Below are 25,429 nucleotides of genomic sequence, written 5' to 3' on the forward strand. Positions count from 1 at the left end.
GATACAATGGTCTTTATAGAAATTAAACCAAGATTTTTTCCCCCTTTCCCAATGGCTCCCCACTCCCCCTGTCAGATATTTGAGCAGATGAGCAGCTTGCTGTGCCAGGTCCTTGATTGTGGATGGCTGTGGAGATGGCATCAATTCTTTGCCTCATTCTGCTGTTACTTTCCCCATAATCCCCCACGAGGGAAAGCCCAAGGTTTAAATTCTCACATTATGCTGTTAACTGCATTGACCTGCTGAGCCAGGGCTGGATCCACGCGTTGAGGACATGGGCAGAGAGGCCGACACTGATGCTCTTAGTTGGTGCTCTCCTATCTGCTGTGAACACAGGGACAATGTGACTTAATGTAACAGAAACAACTGCTGGTCACCATGGAGGGTGTCCTCAAGCTTGAGTCATGGACGTGGTCCCCAGGCCCCAATGACCATGCAGATAGCAGCAGCTTGCTGGCTCTTTTCCATCCCGCCTATCCGAGTAGCTTTGGGTGGGCTCCTGGAGACTATTTCCTCTTTGCTTCACCCTTTCCAGGCTTTACCCACCTTTACACCAACCAAAACCACTTTCTGGATCATAAAAAAGTTACATACTGGCCTAGCAACATTGGCAGCAACCACTGTGGGCATCAGTTGTCCAACGGAGAGACCTTCACAGACCAAACTTCCATTCTCTGCAAAAACAGGTCTGTATGTAGCAAATGAGCACCTGAAAACAGAGGCATCCAGGCTGACAGGTCTGCTGGAGGAGAGTGCACTGCTTTATTCATCTCCAATAGTTCCTCGCCCCTCATTTGCTCTCAGACACTTCCTTCAACAGGCAGATGACCAGAAGTCCTAGAAAACACCTCTTGTTGTCTGCTTCACACCTGCAAAAACCTCCCGCAAGCCAAACCCACCAATAACAGAAAGCGGCCGTGCAATTTGCCACGGCCACCGAGGGCAGGGACGGGCCTGGGGCTACGAGGAGAGTCCTCTGAGCACCCTTCCCTCTGCCTCACGAGCCTGCAAGGTTAAAGACACAACCACTTTCTCAATAACAGTGAAGACCTTCCCCCAGTGACACCAGGGCCAATTGTGTGCGAAGCCTTCATGGTGCTTTTGCAAAGACAGGGCTCCAGCAGTGGCCCAGGCTATAATTAGGCGTCCGAGTATTTTACAGAGGATGTATTCAAGGAAGAAAGGAGTAAGAAAGTTTTACACGCGCTGCTCTGTCCAAAAAAAGATTATGAAAGGCACAGCAAAAGCTATTTACCAGTCTTATGGGGAAAATCAAGTGCATTTCATTCAGTTAAAGCTGAAGCAGATGTTTGATAATTCTGTGTGTGTCTGAAGAGGCTGTAACTGAACAGGTCTAACCAGGGTGAACATTTAGATCAGTCTGGAGAGCTGGGGGGTGTAAAGGAAAGGGAAAAAAAAAAAAAAAAAAAAAAAAAGCAACAAAAGAACAAAAAATGCCACAATTTGAGTCCTAACATAGTCCTTCTACCACGCACGGAAGGGGCCTTCAGCACTGAACACATAGAAGGCCGTATTAAAAAAATAAAATTTCATGTGACTAGATTAACAGTCTTCCAAGAGTCCCTCTAGGTTTTGATCGTGGCTGGAGGTTTCTGCAGAGCTTAGTATAAAGACAAATCGTTGCATTAACAGATAAAACTTCTCCCGTACAGAATCCAGTCCAAAGGGCTCCCTTGCACAGTAAGCAGAGTGTCTTACGTAAGAGCAGATTGCAAGTTTTTGCCTCCAACGCGGCAGCTCTCAGAAAGCTGCACAAACAGCAACTCCTCCGAGCTGCCAAAGGGGGCAGGGGAAGGAGCCAGTTCATTTCTTCTGAAAGAAACCCATGATGGAGACCTGTTTGTTGGCCTTGGTGGCAGTGGCTGCCCCCTTCTTTGGGTTCTTCTTTTCCTCCTTTGGTTCCTTCTTGACGGTGGGTGCGGGTTGCCTGGGGGCAGCTGGTTTGGCCTTGGCAAAGTCATCCTCGCTGTCTGTGCAGGATTCGGTCTCGTAAACCTTCTCTGTCACTGAATAAAAATAAACAGATAAATAAATTAAGGATAATGGTTAAGGCTTTGTACTCACAAGCAGTGACTTCTCTGCTGCAGCCTTCCCTCTACACCAGGAATGAGCGTGTGGGGTTCAAGGAAGAGATGCCAGGCACAAGGAATTAAGTCCCTTTCCTCCAGGTTATGCAGGAGATGCATGAGCACAGGATTCAGAACTACTGGAGTCTAGAAGACTGGGCTTCAGGACTGCTCTTCTCTATGCTGGGTCAAATCTCCCTCTCTTCTTAAATACCAGAGGGCAGATTAATGACCTGGGAGCTTTAATGCCATCCAGTTCTTCAAAATCTGTGAAAATGGCTCAGCAGCCCCCTAGAAATCCATTTTTACAGCCTGCACACGTTGCTTCAAGACCTTTATATTCAAGCAGGGCAAATATCAAGAAATGCTTTCAAAAATAAAAGTAGTCCATTGCCAAAATCAAGGGCCATTTCCCAATGGGACTGCCTGCTCATCACTGCCCCCGTGGCAAGCTAGGGAATATAAGGCAATACATGGAAAGCTAAGGAATATAAGGTAATATATGGAAAGCTAAGGAATATAAGGTACTGCTTCCTGAAAGTGGAGTCAGCTTCACTGCTGCAAGCCATGGGATATGAGGAAATGCTGCTATCCCAGCTTTCCCAGAAGTGCTCTGGTATTCTTCTCCTGGGTCATTTTTCATGAGGGACTGTATTCTTCTAAACAGATGTCCTAACTTCCTTACTTCTGGGAATCTAGCTTTAACTTGCATTAATATATCAAATCACATAAGGGTTTCTACGTAATCAAAGGTTAGGAAGAGAAATGGTATGAAATCCTGCTCCTCGGTGTTAATGAACACTCAAGCAGGGACTATAAATCCAAGCTAACATAACTTCAGAGGCAACTGGCTTCCAGGAGCAGCTTTAAGAGACCACCAGCCAGTGACTGAGCTTTAAAAGTCACTGAGTGTCCCCCACGTTGGTAATTGCTGGCAACTCCAATGGTGTGGGTTTAATCCACCCAAATTGCAAGATAACACAGCTTAGATTAATTCCCTTTTTTACTCACCTGATCAAAAACTTGGTATTTGAGGCAGCTGAGAGCATGCAAATAGGGTTAAAGATACAGAGTGGCTCAGCTCACAGCCTTAAATCAGTCACTCAAATGTGTGAGCTCTAAGCTTAAAATTCAGTGCTGTGTGACCAATTTACCTACAATGTAGACATGTTTATTCCAAAGCTAAGGTCCACGTGTGCTGTTTCAGGCTTTAGCAAGAGCAAGGTAGAAACACAGTGGGTTTAACCTCAGCAATGCCCCTTTGCTATGGATTGTGAGCGTGCACTCAGCTGATTGTGTCCTAGCTGATGCACAGTGCCCAGTGCTTGACTCCACATATGCTTTAATTGCTCAATTTCCCCTCAGGGCTAAACCTTAAATTAGCTTTGCTTTTTGACACCAATTCCTTGTTGTTGCAGCTCTTGTGAAAACAATCCTTAACAATAAAATAAAAAAAAAAATCACAGAGAAAATGCAAGTACAGCCTAATCTGAATGGTGGGATTTAACATCTCTATAAACTAGTCCTTGTTTAAAAAGAAAAGAAAGACATCAGGGAAAGAAGAATTCAAAAGATAACAACAATATGCACTAGCATGGGAGATCTGCAAGTTATTTGGCCTCCCTGTGCAGGGAAAAGGGGGAGAGGGGGAAGCGGGACAATAAGCAGAAAGCAAGTTCTGCGCAACAGCCTGGCGTGTTTTTACTGCAAAAAGCAGCATCTCCTTCCTATCCAGGTCTTTGGATCATGGATCCATCCATCTCTCCTTCCTACAGGGACCGTCTTCCAAACGCACAACAGGCCTTGCATTTCCTTTTCCATAAAATCAGCGTGGATATGAACTGTAAAGCAAAGGTCTGGATTTCACAACAGACTATTAAATCTATCGGGGGGTGGAGGGAGAAACAGAGGCAACCGGCCCAGCCTGATGCATTTGGAAAAGGCAAAATAGAGAGAGAAAAGCAAAATTTTGCTGGAAACCGAATCCGGAACTGTCATTACTGCGAGCTCTGCACACAGACCTTGTTAAACTTTACTCCTCAGCTAATGTTTTTTCTGTTGTTGTTGTTCTCTCTTTCTTCCAAGTGTTTTAATGGCTCTATCTGGGCTGTGAGTGCAAAACACCCCGGCGTGAAGCTAGCCAGATCAATCAACCACTTTGAACGAGTCCATTTCTTTGACAAAAACACAACAGCACTTGAGATTTCACTCACTATCACAGCCAGCTGGTGAGTGCTGGCCTTGTGTTTCTTTAAGGGAGACAATACAAAGTTAATAGGAAACACAAGACACGACTGTGCACACAGGTGCAAACAGACCCAAGCTGACTCATGCCCAGGCAGCTCCAGGTTTGGGCCAGGCGAGTTGGCATCTCCCTCTGCTCGTGCACGATGGCAAAGCTGGCGAGCAAAGGGGCTTCTTCCAGAGCTGGCCAAGCTCCTGGTCACCTACTCAGGGCAGTAGGACCGGAGAACGTTAGGCAGCTCCCAATGTGGGGCTGCAAAAGTGCTCTAAAAGGCATCTCCACCCTCTCAAAACCTGTAAGAAGGGTTTCTGAGCCACTGCAGCTCCACTTCGATGTCAGGATACAGGGGAAGGAATAAGGAGTGTTATTACACAACTTCTCAAGGTCACTTCTCAAGGAGACCATGTCCAGTCTGAAATTCAAGGCCAGCCAGGCTCTGAAATTCCAACTCAGTTCTCCAGCCAGGCTAAAATCCAAAGCCTTTGGCTCTCAATACATGTGTGAAGACTCTCTTGCCTTCCAACAGCAGGATTGTCCTTTTCATGCAGGGACACCCTACCTAAGCTCCCAATGTTTCCTCCTTGGACCCAGTTTATTTGGGATACTTAAAAGTATATATATTTATAAAACTTATAATCAGTGTTGCACAGCTCTGGAGACAAAAGCAACTCAGTTTTTTCCTCCAAACTTTGCCCTCTCTCTGTACAATCTTTAAAGCTTGTGTCTTGAGGGAGAGGAGCAAATGAACATATCCATCCTCCTAAGAGGGAAGAGAAGAACTGGAAGAAACTCAAAATACCAAAAAAAAATTCAGTCCATGACTCCCTACCCTTCCTGCACCAAAAGGGCAGTTACCTCAGGCCGGGAACATGAAGCAAAATAACAAAGTGGGATCATGAACCTCTTCCCAAGCCTTGGACAGGCCTGGCCTAGGAAAATACATCTTCAGCACACCTCTAAGAGCAAGGTGGAGGAGAGAGTTCGTCTTACCCATGCAGCCTTCTTCTTCATCAATAAACATCTTGGATTTCAGCACACGCTTCCGTTTCCTCTTCTTCCCTCCAGCTGAAACCTGAAGGCCAAAGTGGTATTGTGAGAAATCAGAATGAAGGTCTGGGTTATAACATAGCCAGGTGATAAGAACATCAGCACCAGGAGCTAAATCTGGTCTCTTCAGTGAGGCTGAACAAGGTTTGGTAACTAACTCAGGCCCTTTCCAGGTTACCCTGGTCTCATTTCTGCCAATGCCACAATTCTCCCTGTCCTACCAAGAGGAATGTCAGAGAGGCAAAACAGAACTTAAGGGAGGGAGCAGCTTTTCCTGCCTGTAGCACAAGGGACACACTCTTGATGTGACATGTTGAAGTTTGTTTTGCTAGAAGGGTGTGTTGGGGTTGTCTCAACATACCCCCAAAGAATGAAAAACAACAAGGTGTGTGAGGCATCAGCAGCCTCACCGTAATGGAATAACTGCGCTTACAATAACGGTACTTGTATTTTCTCAGCTCCAAGGTTCATTTCTTGCCAGTCACAGGCCACCTCTTTCAGGCAGCAGCTTCTCTGCGCTACAGGGCTGAGCACCAGGATTCTCTGGTTTCATTTCTGGCCCTGCCTTGACTCTTGAGGCCGAGGTTTAGAGGGAAGACTGCTCAAATACAAGTCGCGATTCAAAGAACCAGTGGGAGGGAAAAGTAGAAAAAGAAAATCCCAGAAAACTGCACTATGTCGGCAGAAAAGCTGGAGTTTAAATGAAGTTACGTTCTAGAAAATGAATGGAATAGTGAGCACAGTTAGTTTCTTCAAGCTGGACTGTGTGCAGGACTTCACAGGCAAGCAGGACCTTCCCCCCAGATTTAACATCTGAAAAGTGCTTGGAGAAACCCCCAGTGAATCAGGTAATATATGATAAACACCCAAATATGTTTTTACCTCAGTGGATAGAGGCTCCAACTCAGTCTTCAGGGCAGGTACAGGAGGTGGAGACGGCGGCTTCTCTTCCTCTGGTGTGGAAGGTGGTGGGACATCTGGTAAGAAGCACAGGTTAATGCCTTGTTGTATGTGGGTCCAACGACCTCTTGCAGCTACTACTTCATCTCAGGTGATCTGACCTGACCCTGGGCATTGCCTGCAAGTTGTGCTGAGGTTGAGGTTTGCAACTGATACCTCACTTTGGTTTATTCATGCCAGGACAAAGCGTTCCAGGCTGTGTGTCTGCAGGCAGAAGTCTAAACTGCACTTCCCAAAGGATGGGACAGGACGGGGAAAAGGGCATTCAGTATTTTTGGGAAGCCCTAATCGGCTCTACCAAACAAAGCACTAAAATTAAGCACAGAAACTGGAAAGTTTTAGCCATGCGTTTCACTTGCTCATCAAACAAGAGGCGTTGTGATTTGTTTAGAAATTAAAGGAGTCAGGCTTTAAAACCACATATTCCCAGCCCAGTGGATGACCTTAATTTCACTGTGTACCCCTCCCAGCATTGGTAAAAGAGCCATGGCTTCACAAGCGGTGCTACAAATCCCAAATAATCAGTGCTATTAGCTTGAAACGTCCTTAATCCAAGAATGAAGTGCAATATATTATTACTCACCCTAATCTTGTTAATGGACATCCCAACCCCTCATTTGAAAAAAATATGGCTAAGTCTACTCTTTCATGTGTCATCGGGAGATCCAAGTTCTTCTCTATATGCAGCAGATGGGGGCAAGAAAGTGGAATCCTTTGGATGCCAGAAGTAACCAAAATGGGCAAGGGCACCTTCACTAACCTGTGCACAGCGAAACCAGCACTGGGGCAGCAATGTCAGGAACTTAGTAAAAACCTGCAGGGCTTAGGGGAAGGCTGGGTTGGTCCTGCGTGGAGCTGGCAGAGGGCTGGGAGGGTAACGTGTGCTCAGCACGGAGCAGAGGGCAGGAGCAGCACCTTGCAGGCACCAAGACTAACGGGAAAGGCTTTAGAGAGAGGCCTCTCCAAGCACCAGCGGGTCCCGAGACATGGGGGACAGCTGGAAACGTGGGGGGAGAAACTCCTCACCCAACCTGTTGCTTCATAGGAATGAGGGGGCCGGGGGCTGCTTGGCCTCTCCTCGCAGCCTCTGCTGGCAGCAGCCCCGTGTCCGGGCTGTCGTCGTGACCCCAAGGCTGGACCCTGATCTGTCCCGACCAATTAGGTCAGCGTGAAGAGTTACGGCTGTGCCAGGCGCGCGGCCAAGCGACCTCCGCAGGTTAAGAAGGGCTCGAGCGAAACGGTGCTTGGCTGCCAACGCTGGATCATAAATTCCGTTGTTCAAGCGAGGACGCAGCCTCCCAACTACTGCAGTAAACGAGAGGCAGGAATGCAAACAGAGTGGAATAACACGACTCGGGGGTTTCACCTTGCTGCAAAGAGCTGGCGGGATCAAACCGAACCCTCATCCGCTCGGAGGTGCCGAGCGCCGCAGCCAGCCCGGCGCAGCAGGTAGCTCCAAACCTTCGTAGTTATCCCAGGCTCACGGCAACTGCAGGCTCAGGTGCCTGGAGCACCCAAGGAGCTGCAGGGAAGGGCAGACTTAGCGCTCGGATCCATTGGAAAAGTCCTAGGAGAGTCCACGCTAGGGCTGAAAACCACCTGCTGGAAACTGCAGCTCCTGCCACACTGAAGCAGAGGTTGATGAATCTTCTGCAGGATAATTTTTCCCATCTTTACTGTTTCATTTGGGGGAATTTCAGTGTTTTCTTCAGCCCCCTTCAAACCGGTTTCCCCAGATGTGGCAAAGAAGGTCTCTTCTCCCCACGTCAGGCGATAACCCCCGAGTCAACCTGTAGCTGCTGCCCACAACTCCCCAACAGCAACACGACATGGAGACAAGCCGGGCAACCGGCTGCACCAAGGAGGTAAATCCTGGCTTTGTCCAGCTTGCTCCCAGCCTGCTGGATAAGCTGTGAAAAGCTCCAGGGCTCCTGGAGCAACAGGATCAGTAGGTTCCAGTGCCACCGAAATCACCATCCAAAGTGGCTGTAAAACACTTGTCAACACGATGAAACGCTGCCTGTGTTGGTATAGCTGAAGCTGCCAAACCCTCCTGTCCTCTGTGGACACACTTGTGTAGTTTATTCTGGCACTGGAAGCCAAACAACCTGCCCTGACTAAGACACCCTCACAGCAATATAAATTTTTAATGAAAAAAGTCATTTTTAACGGAGACGATCGCCTCTTGTGCCTTCTGTGCTTTCAACTTGATGCAAGGAGCTGATGCTTGGGTAAGAATAGCTTCTTCAGGGCTATTCTGTGGGGAATTGGGGGCACTGTACAGTTTTTCCTTTAAGTATGTTTTATCCAATTTGTTTTATCCATATTTACTCTTCTGCTGGAATGCCGTAACTAACACTATATGCACATACTGGATTACAGTATGTAGTATTACATATATTACCAATGTGAATTCAATCCAAGTATCTCAAAGGGTTTAAACCTCTCTCCTTTGACCCAAGTGCATTTAGGAGGGCACAGCAGAAGCAAAGCTCTAATGCAGAGCTGATCAGGGTGGTTTAGATGGCCTTTAACTTAAGGAGGAGGAAAAGAACAGCTCTCAGCTCTTTGAAAAAGGAAATAACACAGGCTAATCTGTATAATACACAAATTTGTACATGTACCACTATGATTTGCCTAAATCTGCCATTCTAACGTGTAACACAAAGCCAATTCTTCACACAGGACAAAGCTACTTCTCCAAAGACAACTCATGCAGGAAGAGCCAGAGCAACAACAAGACAATTTTCCAAATGAAGAGTCAGACTTTTTGCTTAATAGTAGCTTGGATAGGGGTAAAATTCCCTGTTCTCCAAGAGAAGTAGGGAGGTCTCCCTAATTCTACTCTACTTAATGCCTAAGGCTACTACTTTAGTGTATAAAAAGACAAGTAGACCCCTAACACTACCAGAGGACCAGCTTGGTGGGTTTTATTTGCCCATCCAGTCGAGCCACACTTCAGAGCCTTCACATAACAGGGTCTCCCACAAACCTGCAATTAAGGACTTGTTCCTGCCTGTTCCTGCTAGCAGGGAACCGAGGAGCTGAGAGATTCCAACCTCAAGAGTCGCCCTTCAAGCAGCCGAAGGGGCTGATTTCAGTCTTCTTGCTCAAGAGCTACAAAACGCAGCTCGTCGGTTGGCTGAGCGGTGACTAAATGGAAAGACCAGATAACAGCTTACTAATATTTAAAGAAATAAATACCAAAGAGCGCGGGCATATGTATTTTTGATGGCTAAACAAGGAGCTGCACACAAGGCATGTGATGAAATTACGACTGATCACGAACGGCTTCCTGAGAGATTTATCATCCTGTGGAACAGGCTGAGCAGAAGTGATGGATGCCTGATGACAGAGATCACTTGAAATTATGCTGGGCAAGAAAGAAACCATGAAAATAGCAGCCTCTTTGCCACCTTAGATACCCAGTAGTACCCTCATCCCTCATTTTATTACGAATTCTCTTTGTTTCACAGACCTTTCTCATGTCCTAGCCACAATAAACAAGCAAAGAGCTTCAGTCCTCCTCCTGGAGTCCACCCCTTTGCTAACACAACCCATGAGCCGTTTCACCCCTTTTTACTGGAGCCGTACACCAAACTGATGGTTTCAATTATTTGCCCATCATGATCTCCAAATTCTTTTCCCAATCCGCTTGCTGGATGACTGTTCCATTTAGCACATATTCCCTCGCGCGGTTCCTAACTTCTTTTCCAGTTATCTACGTTGAACGGCATTTGTCACCTCAATTATCCAAATTCTTTGCGATCTGGCTCTGCTGCTCCTCATTCCGAGCCCAAATCCCGCGACGTTCTGGGCACCCTACGTCTATCAAAGCCAACAAACACTGAGGAGACGCAGAGTCGCATCGGATACGGCTCAACTGTTTTCCCTCCAGTTTTCCTATTATCTCTTTTTTGGAATCTTGCTTCCAGCGCCGTCTTCCAAACCATTTCTATAAACAGCCTGAATAAAGATACTAAAAATGACCCCTGGGGGGTGGGGGTCATATGTAAGTGTTCCCAGCTCACCAAACGAGCTGGTTATGAGCAGTTATATAATTCGGGAAGGCGCTACAGCTTCCAGGAGAGATTTGAGAACCTCTTTCACGCAAGGCGGCGCACGTGGTGACGGCAGGGCCACATCCCAGCGAAGCTAAAACAAGGACTGAACATCTGAGGCATCCCAACCCCACACTCAAGTGCCAGCAGCCCAAAAGAAACAGAAAGCTCCAACTACAGCCATCTCTGCACGGTCTTTAATCCTCTAAACTCTTCCCTCCATCGTTGGCCAAGAGCCTTGCAGAGCAATGTTGTTGAAATCAGGCCCCTGACCTACATGCCTGGTTGTTCTCATATCTTTTACCTTCGTCATCGCTGCTGTCAGACTGGAGCTGCTTGATTCGCCTCCTCTTTTTCTTTAGATTTTCAGGCTCTCGCTCCTCCTCATCACCAGACTTGTCCACCCTCTTCACTTTACTGCAGCAGGAAAAGAAAAAGGGGAAAAAAAAAAGGATGAACACGTGTTCTCCCTCATGTATTCGTGACAACATGTGCATTCAAGTACATTTGTGATAAACGGACACAAGGAGGGCAAGAGATCAGATATGTCTGCACCTCAAACATGAATATTATATATGTTGAAGCATACTCATACATATGACCAGGCATAGGGGCATTTTTCTGCTTCCCAGCCTTACCCATATGCAGTTCTTCCAATGACAAGGATTTTCAGCCCCTCTACGGCGCAGCGTTTTGCCAAGTACCTCACCTAGCTTGGCCACAGGGACCTGGCAGGAGCCCCTCACGGATCTCGTCTCTCGAGCTGCGGCTCCCAAACACGAATGTCCCCAACAGGAGCGCTCAGAAGCTCCTTTGACAGCCTGCTCGCCACTGCCTGCCTATGAGGTAGTGTCTCAGAATCCTGGAGCCATTTTTAAAGACTACTGGAAAAATAAAATAGCTCCTTTCTTTCTCATGCTGGCGAGACGCGGCAGACTAACGAGCCTGGAGGCTGAAGCCCACATATCCTCACGGAGCTGGGACAGGCGAGCGGCCTCCCCAGCCCCACGTTGCCAACGAGCAGTTTCCAGGCCCGTGGCTTTTTGAGCAAGGTGACCAAGACGATGAGGAGTTAGCGCTAGCCGTGATGGTGGGCTGGGTGGTGCGCTCCCCTAGGTAGCAAGAAAGCCATTGAGACCACCAATTAATTACTCACAGGCCACCAGGGAGCCATCAGGCTGTAATGATTTTTGGTCTCTGTCAGTTTGGGTTGGATTAAACACAAAGGGCTGCACTTGAAGTTTACTTGGAGGCTCAGCCCAAAATAAACCAGCGACATCGAGAGCGGCAGCAACCAACAAGCAGAACTTTGTGTGCTGGAAGTTGCATAGGGACGAGCTCGGGAGATGACCCTCCCTGCAGCACTGGGGCTCCTGCCACCCCCTCGAGTGTCCCCGGGCTCCACACGGAGCCTGTTGGCACCTCAGGGTTGTCCCATGGAAAAGCCACCACCTCCTCGCACCCAGGCAGCCCTGGCCTGGGTCCCTTCCCGACTGCAAGGGCACAAACAGCCCCGAGGCATCTACTGCACTCGCCTAAATGGAAAAGAAATATTGGGAAAACATTCCAAGAGAGAGAATTTTAGCCACGTTTAATGCAAGTGAGTGGCTGGAAACAGGAGGTGAGCCAGCATGTGACGACTAGGCCATCAACAAGTGGGTTAACAGAACAGAGGACAGGGACCCTGAAGCCACTGCCCACCTTTTTTTGTCCTTTTGCTGAATTTTAGCAGACTCCATTTTCCTCCCAGGTTTCTCTGCTGTGGTGCTGGGGGATGATTCTGGTTCTGCTGCAGGACTTGAAGGTTTGACTGCTTCTTTTTCTTCCTTTGGCTGCTCAGGTACAGAATTGACTTTGAGTTTATCTGCAAATAAAGCATTAAGAATGAGCAAACACTGGGCATCAAGGAGAATTGGAACTTGCAGAAGAGCTGGCTAAATGAAACCCCACGTGCCAAGAAAACACAAGGCAATACAGACCATGGGCAAAAACATTAGGGGATCTAGAGTGAGCAAACTTCACCAGAGATGGAAAAGAAATAACAGACATTGATTTCCAGCCCATCTGCTGGTTTGGTTCCCTTCTGTGGTCTCAGCCCAAACACGCTGAGAGCAAAGGGCAGCCCCCTTGGGGTAAGGGCACATCCAGCTTCCTTAAACCCAGGGTTTTAGGGAAGCATCAAAGAGCACAGAACCAGAAGAATTGGGGCTGAGGAAAATGGGAGCAGCATGGGCCCTGCACACAGCATAATGCATGGTTAGTAGTTTCCAAAGTGCACAGGCTCCCTCTTCCTCCTCTACCCCCAAAACAGTCAAGAATCGACCTGTTTTGGCTACACAACATCATGTACAAGGATAATTCTGCTCTAAGAGGCTTAAACTGGTTCTAGAAAAGCTCTAGGAGGCAGCAGGGGACAGTAAAATAGTGTCACTGTTCATTTGTGCACCTGCCAAGCTGATAGGCAGAGCTTTTGGCACACTAGTACCCAAATACAGCCTCTTGGCTTCATTCAGCACCTGTACACACACAAAGGGAGGACGAGCTGGAAACCTGTATCAACTCAAGGGCAAGTTGCCGTAGGGAAGAAAAAGAACTCAGCAATAACACGTAATAATAGCAATAACTACACTTCGACAGGAGTAGAGGTTTTTAGAGGGCTAAAAGATGTCACATCAACACGTTTCTGCCAGCAAACAGGCTGGCTGCTTCCCTGAGGGGGGGAAAACATCTCATATGTAACAGCCTAAGTGACAGCTATCTGATTTATGATCAACAGCTCGGAGGTGGAGGACTCAACAGTTAACGGCTCGGAGGTGGAGGGCTCAACAGTTAACTTGGGGCTTTCTGGCAATAGCGAAATCTTTGAAGCCAGGAGAGACATATCAGCATGCAGGAAATAAATCTCCCTCCTGGATCCAACCTATCTTTTCTATATGTATAATCATTTCCAGTTCTGCTCCCTTTGCTCTGTTCCAACAAGAAGCTCACAAGTTTCCTCAAAGAGCAACCTGAGGAGGCTAAGCAGAGAACTCAACCCCACAGCAAATCACGGGAACAGATCCAAGAAGACTCCTGCTTCACCGATACGTTATTGTCACCGCTTCACTTTCCTGGGTGTTCTGAACACAAACCTTGGTCTGCAGATCTTCTTGGATCTCAGGAACTTAATTATGGTAGTGATTGCCCTTTGCATGGTAAGGGTTGGCCTGGAAGTCCTCGGCTCCCTCAGTCTGAAGGCTCCTCAGAACAGGAGCCCCAAGATGCCCCACAGGGCTGTGCACTGTGTGCTCGGTGCTGCAAGCACCAACAGATGCTACGAAGAATTTTGCCATTTATTCTCTTCCAATAACTCCTCTTTCAATCCTCTTCTATTCTAAAAGCATCTTTGAAGGAAGCCTACAGCCCTTTTCCAGTGCCTATTCAACAGTTTCAGTGTGTTGCCTTTAGACTCGAGTAATTTAGGTTGGAAGGGACCTCTGGAAGCCATCGAGTCCAAAGATTTACTCAAAAGGGAAAAAAGACTCCTCATTTTTCTACTCTGATTATTAGCTCTTCAATTTGCAATGAAGGAATTAACCCTAAATATAGCTATAGACTCTTCAGTGATTTGTGATGAAAAGCAAATGTCATTAAGACACTCTGTATAACAGGTTTTGGCAATCGTTTCACCAATAGCCAATCCTCCAGCCAAAAAGTACTCACTTTAAATCAGTTTTCTTCTGCACTAAAAATCCTTCCTGGGTTAGTTTGCACAAATATGTCATCTTAATTGATCTCCACCCAGCAAGCTTTTTGTCAGAAAAATTCCCCTTAAAACTTTTAATTTTTTGCCTTGAGCTGCATAACAAAAGTTAACTCCTCCGAGCTCAAACAAGCAGAGAAATTATATAGAAAACTGTTTCAGCAGAGAGAATATAGTCAAAAACCAACTAGCCTCAAGCCTTATGGTTTGGGGGGAGAGTTCTGCTCTTTTTTACTTTATTTATACCTCCCCATCACAACCGTATACCAGGTATCAATGACTACTTTTAATCACTATTTAGCAAAAAAAAAAAAAAAAAAAAAAATTTCTAATATTCTTCTGGACTATTTTTTTTAAAACTGCAGATGGTTGATGGCTGACCACAAGGGTTTCGGCACCGGCTGTATGTTATAGAGCACTTACTCATGGCAGCTTTTCCAAAGAAATTGGTCATGATGTTGACCTTTGCTGGTGGTTTGCTGCTTGCCGTAGACACCTGGAAGCAAAGACAAGAGTAATCACAGGAATTGTGTGTTGTCGAGCCCAGTATCTAGCTAAAACAGACAAGGACACCCCAAGAACCCTTGAAGCAGCCCTCAAAATGCCTACTACTGATTTTGGGCAAGTAAATTGATTTTTGGACACAGATTTTATTGGCTAGTCAACAACTTGGATTTCAGTGCTGGTTTAGGAGAATTTAAATATCCTAAATCATGGATCTAAGGGACAAGAGTACATTACTCACCACTCCTCAGTTATGCCTTCAAATCTAACTTAGGTCCCATTCCCATCTGATGGCTGACAGTGTTACTGAAATAAGCGGTTGGGATTTGGGTCAGTTCCCAGTAAAGAACTGTTCTTTTTTTTTTGCAAAACAGCAGTACCTCAATTCACAGTAACCAGCAGAGGAAAGAACACAGGTTGGCCAAACCATGAAGCCTTCATCCAGCTACCCTGGCACATTGCACCGTTCTGCTGAGCCGTATGCGAAAAAATAGCACTGCTCTATTCGGTTAATATAGCCACAACCAAAATGAATATATATATAGTTATATATATAAAATATACTTTTATATATATAATTATATATATATTTTACTTTTATATGTATATATACATATATATATATATAATTTTTTCCTTGCGATATATATATCCCAAGGAAGCTTGGCCTCCTAATCCTATTTATTTTGATGGGGGAAAAGGCAATCAGATATGGAAACTTTCATAACACAGACAAACATATTTCATCAATCCTAAATTCAATCTAAAAGCAGAAAATTGACCCAAAACCTACTCATTTGTGTTATATATATATAAGCCACATTACCATTTTAATATCCACTTAACAGCCCCAGTGCTTTAAAAACACTTTTACTAATTAAAACAAATCCCTCCTGGAGTGGAAAAAGAGCAGCAGTTGAGAAGATAAACATTTTAGTCCTGCACAGGTCAATCTCTGAAGTGCCCCTCACAGACCGAGTTTAAACACCTTGACTAAGACCTGAAAGTCTCACATCTTTCTTGCTGCTCCAAACAAATCCTTTTAAGCACAACAGAGCAAGCAGGATCCTCAGCTGGGGTGTATCCCGGCATAAGCAAAGGCAGTGGAACAAAACTCTCATTTTTGTAGCTCTGCTGGTTTACACCAGCCAGAGACGTGGCCCAGAGCAGCCAAGTTGTGGCACAAACTTCTACGGGCAGCTCAGGAGCGTGGCACAATATATGTTGTTTTATGGTCTGTGTTTTATGGCTGGACTCGGTGATCTTGAAGGTCTTTTCCAACCATAACGATTCTTTGTTCCCCCAAGAGGGCTGACAAAAGATCCCAGAATCCCAGAATGGTCGGGGTTGGCAGGGATCTCTCGGGATCCCCCCGTGCAGCCCCTGCTCCAGCAGGGACACCCAGAGCACGGGGCACCCGGGCGCATCCAGGCGGGTTGGAGATCTCCAGAGCAGGAGACTCCACAGCCTCTCCGGGCAGCCTGCTCAGAGATGCAACACGCAGCTAGAGCCAGAGCAAGTCTAAAACCAGCAGCTACTGAGGCTACTGCAGCTCAAGGTGATTCAAGCTGAACAGAAGCGAAGCAAGAACGGTTCAATAAATCAGTTAAGCCAAGGGGCTGAGGTAACTTACACCCGGGGCCTCCTTCGCCTCTGCTTTCGGTTCCTTCGTCGTGCTGGGGGGTTTGGCGGCCGCTTTTGCTGCGAACATCCCCATGATGCCCTTAGGCTGCTGCGAGGGCTGCTTGGCCGCCGCCGGGCCGTGCCCGTTGAGCGCGGGCGCCGCGGTGGCGCTGGGGACGGCGGGCGCCTGCGGCTCGGCCTGCGCGGGAGGAGGCTCGGCCGGCGCCCGGAGCACCGCGGCGGCGCAGTGGATGGCACTAAACCTGGGAAATAGAGGGAGAATTTAACTGTCCATCGAACTTCTTATTTCTCACCTCGGTGTTCTCATCGCCTTCTGTGTTCTCCTGTTATGGGAAAAGGAGCAATTTAATTCGTGCGAGGGACAGGACGGAAAAGCTGGCACAGAGCGAGGAGGATGGGGATGGCTACTGAAAGGATCAGCTGAACCTGTCAGCAAGAGCCGGAGCACTCGAATGCACGACAAGCCGTTCCCATGTCACGGCGGGGAGCAAGGGGAAAAAGCAAAGCCCGTTTCCACACCCAGGGTGGGGATGGAGCGAGCTGCATTTTATTCCTAAACTGGTTACGCTCGCTAGAGCTCGCGGCATGAATAGTATTGCCATGGGATGATCCAAAACACTCATAACATGGGGACGCTCCGACAGTACCCACTGTTGCCACAGCGAGCGGTCGCGGTCTCTCCAAGCAGGTAAATACTTTGGTTTCAGTTGAGTTTTACTTAAATCGCCAGGACGTTCAGAGGCTTAATTATATAAAGTCATTTCTGTGCAATTACTAGTAGACAGAGAGGCGTCCCAGCTGGCAACAGCTTGAAATGTCATTATTTGGGGATACTGAGATATAAGTACCAACTGATTTGCTCACAGTTACCAAATATACCCCAAATAACTGAATTTTGTTCCTCACTGTGCAAATCACAGGCCAGGCTTTCCCGATTTCCTGCAGAAACCCTGCAAGAAGCACAGACTCGTGCCTCCCAACCCACTGCAATACCAGGTGTATTTTTATTTGCATAAATAAGCCATTTTTCTGCCAATTCATTCCTGTGCCACCACATTAGCAGCTCACGTGCACCGTTCCCATCTGCCTCGACACGGAGCAGCAGCTGAGACGTGTTAGTAAACACCAGCATCGCTGCAGCATTTCTAGGCTGCACCAGAAATCTCTTGACATTCAAACCTTTAAAGGAAGGAAAGAAGATAGAGAGGAAAATACTGCTGCTTTTAAGCTGGTTTCAATGCAATTAACACCAAAATCTAGATGGCTTTGGCTCCCACTCCACAAACACTCGAGAGCAACGCCACCAAGCCTCCAGATTACCAATAACACTATTTTTTGCACGCTGTCAAACCTCTGTTAAGTGTTTTTGTGGGTACACCAGCAATCTGGTCCCAAGCAGAAAAGATGATTCATGCGGCTGACACAATTCAAGGGGTGAGTAATACACATGATCACTCCGAATTTAGTTTCGGCCAGGCTGCAAACGAAGAAACTGAGTTTTTCTTAATTTGCCTGGGAAATTCTGCTCCAAAGCCAAGCAGGAATTCAAAGCCAGTCTTCTCAAATGGGATTTTGGAGTCCAAATTGTCTAAAGCTTCTGGATGTATAAACCTGGAAGCCAAGACTCCTCCACAGCACAAACATCACCACGCAGGGGTACCCTTGGGTAAACAGTGATTGGAACAAGGCCAAAATTACAGTCAAATATAATGACATAAATCTTCTCCAAAATAAGAGTTTTCTGGCACTTACTGGGTTATTGACATTCACCTACAAAATGCAGCATCCAGCACCTTGTCTCAATCATTTTCTTGTGAGCATTTTGAAGACAGTTAAATTCCTGTCTTCCAATTCTACACTGGGGGGATCCCCCTTTGAAACCAGACTGGTTGTGGCACTGCAGGTGCTGAAGCTGTCCTGGTCTAAATATCTCTATGAAAAGAGAGGGGGCATAAAACATGTAACAGTGGTACAATGGGGACAGCAACAGGCTCGGGGACCAGATGAGGTGTCTCTGCTCCACAGCTGCTTGATGATCTCAGGCCACTCAGACAGATGTTACAATTGCACTAGTGGTGGCCACAGCTGAATGTCACCATCCAGAAGAGCCAATGAGCTCTGGAGACTGAGGTCCCCCTTAATTCTAGGATAATCTTCCTCTAGGTCAACCACAAAAGATATTTGTGTCACTCTATGTATTCTGCATCTTCCCTCTGTGCTCCAGACTCTTGTCTTACCTTGCAGGATCTTTCTGCATGTGCATCTTCAGAGAAAGAGCTCAGGGCATGAAAGAGCAATCTCATAAAACAGAAGACTTGGGTTAGCTGTTTACTGAACAAACCACTTTGTATTTTTATAAGACGGTTTCAGTCTCCTCTTCTTGTGTGATAGAAAAATGGATTAAACTGGTCATAATTATGTATAGCCCAGAAAAGAGAAAAAAAAAATCTAGCCATCTGAACACAGGGTTTGGAACAATTTGCCAGTTGGAGTAGCAAGGCAAATAAAAGCTGGAAACAGATGAGGTTATGAGAGAGCCACGTAGTGCATCTGCCCAGGGTCTGGTCTGCCATGACCTAGAAGGTCTCTTTCTCTAACCTTCTGAAGGTCCACGATTATTTGGCCCCTCTTGGTTTCTGCTGCTCGGGTGTGCGACGCAGCAACACGTCACCAGCCCCAAATCACCCCGTGCAAGACGAAAGGCAAGATGCAACTTACTTGCTGCAGTTGTGCAGGTTTGTTTTGACAATATCATAATCCGTGTTGTAGAGCGGCCCGCTGTCCTTGAGCAAGGCTTTCTGAATGCTGTAGACGTGCACGCTGGCCAGCGTGGCTAGTTTCGCCTTCATTGCTGGTGGGGAAGGAGAAGGAAGCCCTTTGTGAGCACAGGTTTTGCAGGCAGGTGGCAACTTTAACACTACACTCTACCAAAGATGGCAGAAAAAGAAAAAAATTCACAGCACCAACCAATACTGTCCCAGTGTCTTCTGGAGCAGTCTGCCCAAGTTGATGTTTTGTCTGTTTTATGCTATTTAAACTGTAACCCCCTTGCCACAAGGGCTGTTTTAGCATTTCTTAGATCACTGCTTATATTGTTCTTTGCACAGAGCGCTGCTCTCAGACAGAGTTTCTAGGCACTGTAAAAATACACACAGTAATAACTTCTTGGGGCCAGTCCTAGACTATGCAGCTCTACTTCCATCACAAACTTCAGCCTCTTCCAAATGTAAGTCATACCTTTGGCCTGTCTTCTAATACAAAAAACATGAACAATCTTCCTCTCCAAAGCAAAATAGAACATTACACAGCACACATAATTCAGCAAACGTGACATAGTAGTTACGCTGCCTGACAATCTACTACACTTATGAAAAGCTAGAGATTTATTTAAAATTTCTAAAATCTTTAAGGAAGAGCTGCCTGTCAGTGGTAGGAAGGTGGATAACAACTGTCACTGACTGAAATATGCAACATAAAAATCAGGCCCAGATCCCACATTTGTGAAGTTGCACAGATGCTGGCTCACATTTTCAAAGTTTTAAGAAAAAGCTAGTACAAGGAGCATGCAGCTGAACTCAGTGATTTGATTTGGCCTTTCCATGAGATGGCAAGTTCTGAACTTCACTCGCTTTGCAGATCTTTCAAAGAAAAAAGGTTTCCAAAAAGCAGGATTTTCAGGATCTGCTTACCTTCCAGCTGATCCTCTCTCACTACTGCAACCTTGTGGCACTAAAGAAGAAGAGAAAAAAGCGTGTTATTATTTACAAAAATAATTTCAATCTTAATCAAAATGACTTCAATCTTAAAATTTTTAAAGATCTACATAAGACTGGTATTTTGAATGATCTATTGAACAATAGTTTACAGGTTATAGATGCAGTTTTATAGCTGCACAGAATTGTGCCAATATCTTTGAACAATCATCAGCTATTAGTTTTTAAACCTGTCTTTTCTAGGGTGACACAGAGGACTACAGCACTAAAGAAGTATTCTATTTCTGACACTGGGAGGTGAAAATAAGAATAATAACAGGAAAAGCTTGAAATTCAATGTGCCAGCCCACACCAGCCATATACATTTTAGATTGCCTGTGAATCTTAAACACAGACAGGACTATCAGAGAAGCAAGACGATGAGAAATTAAGCATTAATTTTAAAAATGAGAAACGAAGGTTTCCAGGAACATTATCTGTTTCCAAAGAACACAATTTCTTCAGTCTTCAAGGACTGCATCTGATCTATGGTATTCAACAGGTTGCAGCTGATATGGAGAGGATCTGAACAGACAGGCTGGAAAACCTCCATCCGTTAACATGGGGTTTCAGTGCTACCACAGACCATCAACAGTAAGAAAATGGAGCCAATCCAAAAGAGTTCAGAAGGATCAGGTGCCTCAGTGCCTCACTGAGCAGGACAAAAAATATAATGAGGAGAAAAACAAAGTGTTCCCAAGGCTCAAGAAACATTTGTGACAACTTTCTTTTAGCATCTCCTTTCAGATGAATCCTGCAGTTGAATCCACAGCCTTGGGGCTACACCTACTGTCAGTAGCCAGTAGTGCAGGATTAACAACAGGAACTCAAAGAAACAGGGCTTGCTCGGAAGCCTTTGCATTTATCTCCTCCCCAGTAATTCACTTAGGCCAAATATTACCTGTCTGTTATTCCAAACGCCCAAAGGTCTTCTAGAAACATCTCCAGGATTTCAACTTTCCTCCCAGCCACCTGGGCTACTGGTTAGACACTGAGGTCTGGAGAGCTTTAAGCTCTTCCCATGCAGTTATTCCTGACCTCTGCATTGTTTCATCTCTGCCCCTAAAAACCAACTGCCACTGTAGGTCAGTTCTCTTAGCAGCCACTCAGACTGCATGCTTTAAAATATAATGTGGCATTCAAAAATAAGAGCTTTAAAAGCAGGAGAAAAAAAAAAGCCAGACTTTTATTGTTCAGTTTTGTAGGTCTTTCTTATTAAAAAGAACACAGAAATTGCTAAGATTGAAGTTAAAAATAACTGTAACTTAGGTCAGGACTTTTTTTTATTAATTTATTTGCTTTAAATACATTACGGCAAGTTAAAAACAAAGTAAAAACAAAATGAAACCAACTAAACAAAAGTTCATCAACAAGACTGTCTACCTTGTTATTTCCAAAGGAAATAATTGGAAACCTCCAGGTTTCAAGCCTAACAGCATCTGTGTAGCAGCAAACAAATATATTTCATTGTCCAGAACTAATGCAATAAATAATTACCTTCAGTCCCAGGGTAATTTGGAGATGTAAAGAGAACATTCTATACATATGGACTGACTTATTATTTAAGAATAAGAAAACTAATCTTTACAATTACAACCACAGGCCAATTACACACCAAGATACTAACTCCAAATGAAGGCTATGGACTGCACTGTATGAGATATTTGGGTATCTAAAGACCCAGGCAGACACCCAGCTGAATATCAAAGGCATTTAGTGCTTGGTTATTAAATCCCCAGGAGAGCAAAGGCATTTAACTTGCCTCTCTTCTTTCCAAACCCCTTGGGGGACCTGTTTGAAATTTCAGATGACATTTTGGACAATCTGACAAGCAGTGACTGCAAACAACAGTGTTCTTTACATCTAGCAACAACTTTGCTTAATAAATGAATTCATTTTAAACACAAAATACGATTGACAACGGTAAATTTCTCTCATATACCAGACTAGAAAACTTGTAGTAGGTAGTAAGATACTTTAATTGAATGACAAGGTTTCTAAAAACATAATAAGTTTGCACATCCTAGCAGACAGATTAGCTGACTTCACAAGGGCCCTTTCAGACTGTTTTCTGAAACTGCCTCTTTAGTAACAAAGATAGGATTGAAGAATAACTGGGGAAAGGATTTAAATCAATTAAATAAAACCCTGATGTGTTATTCAACAGTGTATTGTCATATCATAATCAATTGATCTTATTGGCATTTGTGTTTTCAGACAGAGGTGGAATTGTCTTTCCTACAGGCACGCAAGACATCCTGCCTGTTCCTGGAAAAAGACAGCAAGTTCTTCAGCTTTTGAGCCCTGATTACAAAACAAAAATGGAAAAACATGAACAAAAGAGCTCACAGACACCTCGAGAAACAAAGCACTCACCGTATGTCCATTCTGAATCAGATTTCCTGCTACTAAATAGGTGACGTGAAGCTGAGCTCCCGAATTCTCCTTTCGTTTCCTTTCGACGTAATCGTACAACATCCTGCACAACAAAAGACACCAGTGTTAACTGCAGAAAAGAGACAGAGCCCAGCAGCACCCCTTCAGCGTAGCTTAAGGCTACGCTGGAGATAAGCAGATGAGCAAAACCAGTCTGACACGGAAAAAAATTGCATAAATTAATCCTTGTTAAAATAGCTGCGTTAAATGGAACCTTGACACCTTCCTCAAGTGTTACGGCACTTCAAAAGCTTAGATAGTCACAGGCCTCATGCTTAAAGTGACCTGGCTGTGTAGAAACAGCCTCTGGGTCCTTCAGTGTAATAACATTAACCTTCAAGGGATTCTATAAAACAAAGTGAAATGATTTCAATAATTTCTATTCCTCGAAAAACACAGACAGAAGGTTACACTTTTTGTAAAATTCGGAGAGGTAAAAATATTCTGACAAAACAGCTGACTTTCATATTTCAAATATTTAGCTACCCTCATTACCAAGCCTGAGAAACACCTATTTATAATAGGGCCCACATTAAGCAGCAGGGTAATCAGAGAGCGCTAATCAGATTTTCTCTGAAACACAACACTCATTAAAGTCAAGGCAAGTGCTGCCTCTGGGAGGAGCGTGTGAGGCGGGTTAAATAACATCACCAACAATATCTGAGACGGTGTGTAAGGCTTTAAATATACCCAAAGGGCCTTTATTTTTTTAATATGTTCACTGTAAGTGTGAAAACAGCAAATAATTAAGGCTTTGCCCATGACAAAAGGGTTTGTGGGGCGATACCTACTGCTTGGCCTGGTTGACGTGAACTCCCAGGGTGTAACTTAGCCATTTGTACGTTACCTGTAACAAATAAATCAAGGGGGGAGACACACAAAGGGGGGGATAAGTAAACTTTAGTGAGAAAAACCTCATGCTTTTCACTCATGAAACCTCCCAAATTTTGCCCCCCTCCGCTTTTTTTTTTTTTTTTTTTTTTTGATAAATAAGTCAACTTCTCCCATAAAACCCACGTCCTAAAGGGGGGGGCAGTGCGCATGCGCACAGCGCCCGTTAGGCCGTTCCCCTCCGTCCACCCCAACATACCCCCCCCCCGCCCCAACCTGTCCCCCTCACCGGCCCGGACTCACGATGCGGTTCTGGTCGGTGACGAACTCGTCGATGTTCTCCAGGTAGAGCTCGTCCTCCATGGCGGAGGCGGAGCGGCCGGGAGGCCCTTCCCGGCCTTTCCCGGGGCCCTTTCCCGCGCGATCAGCGCCGCCGCGGCCCGCCCGCCGCCATAGCAACCCGCGGGGGCCGCGCGACGGTGGCCACGCGCGGACAAAATGGCGCCGCCGCGCGGCGCCCCTCCCCCGTTCCTGTCAGGGAGGGGCGCCGCGCGGCGGTTTTGGGGCGTTTTAGGGCGTTTTAGGGCGTTTTAATGGATATTAACCTTCCAAATCCGCCCAGGATCTCACCGCGCTGCCGCTGTGGTGGCTACACTCTGCCTGGAAGCCCTGTTTCCTTCCGGAATTAAAAATCCTCATTTAATTTGATTTTAAGCCCCTTTTTGGGTGTAAACTACAGGACAAAATGAAGCCTCCTCCCTCCCCCGGACAATTCATTTCTGTATTAAACCTTCATCAAGTCTCTTAATCCTTATTGTTCCTTATTTTAAGTTTATCTGCCCTCATGTTCCCAGTCACCACATGCCTGTTTCTCCTCTTTTTTGTTTTCCCTTTTTCCCTCCTTTCCCCTTTTTTCTTTCTTTCTTTTCTTTTATTTTTTTTTTAAGGTGAAACAACACCGGAACGCTCAATTCCAGATGTGCCGGTGACACTAGTTTGGTGAAGCAGTGTCCCAGTCTTTGCCCACTCCTCAAGCCCATTCCCAAAACATCCTACACTTTCTTCTTTTTTTTTTTAACCGGCACTTCCCAAATGTTAATTTACATTTTCAATTAACAATGTAGGAGGTGGTTTTAAGCTTTTTTAAAACCTAATTTTATTACTAATTTTACTTTTTTTTTTTTTTTTTTTTTTTAACCTTTGCAAGTGCGCAGCATGGCCCCAGGCCATCCCCTTATCGCCTTGGCAGCTTTTTTAATTTCATTTTTTCTATATTTTTATTTTTGCAGTGCAAAATAAGTAACTCTCTGGCATCTGGTGCTGCTTTGAGACCTGTTTGTGCCAGGGAACCGGTGCGTATTTCCTCTGCCCCAGCATTTTCAGGTGGGTCTCGGCGCCGAGCTGAAAATAGCACTTTTATGACTCAAAAAGGGGCTCCCCTCCACTGCAGGGGTCACTGAAATGTTACTGTTTTGCTTAAATTAGGTTTGGAGTGAGTTACGTAAGATCTCAGGACATTTGGGGGACTGGTAAAATAAAAAATATATATATTATTAAATAGTTTCATCTCATGAATTAAGTCCTTGAGCAAAAATGCTACTGCCCCATGGAGCTTGAAACGCTGCAGCTGATAAGCAAAGAAATAAAAACTACAATGTCCAACCTGAGCACCGAAGTGTAATATTAAGGTCCTTCTTTTACTTTTTTTTTTTGTTTTGTTTTGTTTTTTCTGACAGAGAAAGTAAAATAAACAGAGATGTGATAAAGTAACTGGCAGAATCACTTAAGCTCCCAACATTGGGCCACGGAGATGGATCCTTGGGGACCTGGGGTAAGTTATGAGACGTCCCTAAGGTCGAACATTACATTAATGGTTGGAGAAGGAGAAGGACCAACGCCTGCCCGCTCCATTTGTGAACTTCATGGGCTAAATACACTGATTCCCATATAAATATCACAGCCATCAGCAGCGATGCGAGGGCTTTATAACATTGTGGCAACTTAAGACAGCAGCTGAATGCTGAATGCTCATGGGCCTTGGATGGTAACATTTGTTAAAACACCTTCCACAATTAAAATGCATCGAATAACTTTAAAAGGAGAAAAAATAGAAATGGGAA

The 25,429-nt window shown here is 45.5% G+C and overlaps 1 protein-coding gene across 1 annotated transcript; it reads right to left on the reverse strand.

Annotated features, from left to right (window-relative positions):
* Positions 1-1,493: 1,493 nt before the first annotated feature.
* On the reverse strand, positions 1,494-23,688 carry POLD3 (DNA polymerase delta 3, accessory subunit). The gene is made up of 12 exons (XM_088534941.1): positions 23,613-23,688; positions 23,270-23,325; positions 22,419-22,521; positions 19,980-20,019; positions 19,009-19,141; positions 16,280-16,532; positions 14,566-14,638; positions 12,102-12,264; positions 10,705-10,817; positions 6,262-6,356; positions 5,323-5,404; positions 1,494-2,027 (listed from the first exon to the last, which is right to left on the reverse strand). The coding sequence occupies exons 1-12, from the start codon at positions 23,670-23,672 to the stop codon at positions 1,825-1,827; spliced, it is 1,374 nt and encodes a 457-aa protein (XP_088391067.1). The 5' UTR covers positions 23,673-23,688; the 3' UTR covers positions 1,494-1,824.
* Between the last annotated feature and the right edge of the window lie 1,741 nt (positions 23,689-25,429).

The sequence above is a fragment of the Tinamus guttatus genome, unplaced genomic scaffold (assembly GCF_059628265.1).
Source record: "Tinamus guttatus ecotype Peru unplaced genomic scaffold, ASM5962826v1 Tinamus_guttatus_pri_ptg000602l, whole genome shotgun sequence".
Lineage (NCBI taxonomy): Eukaryota > Metazoa > Chordata > Aves > Tinamiformes > Tinamidae > Tinamus > Tinamus guttatus.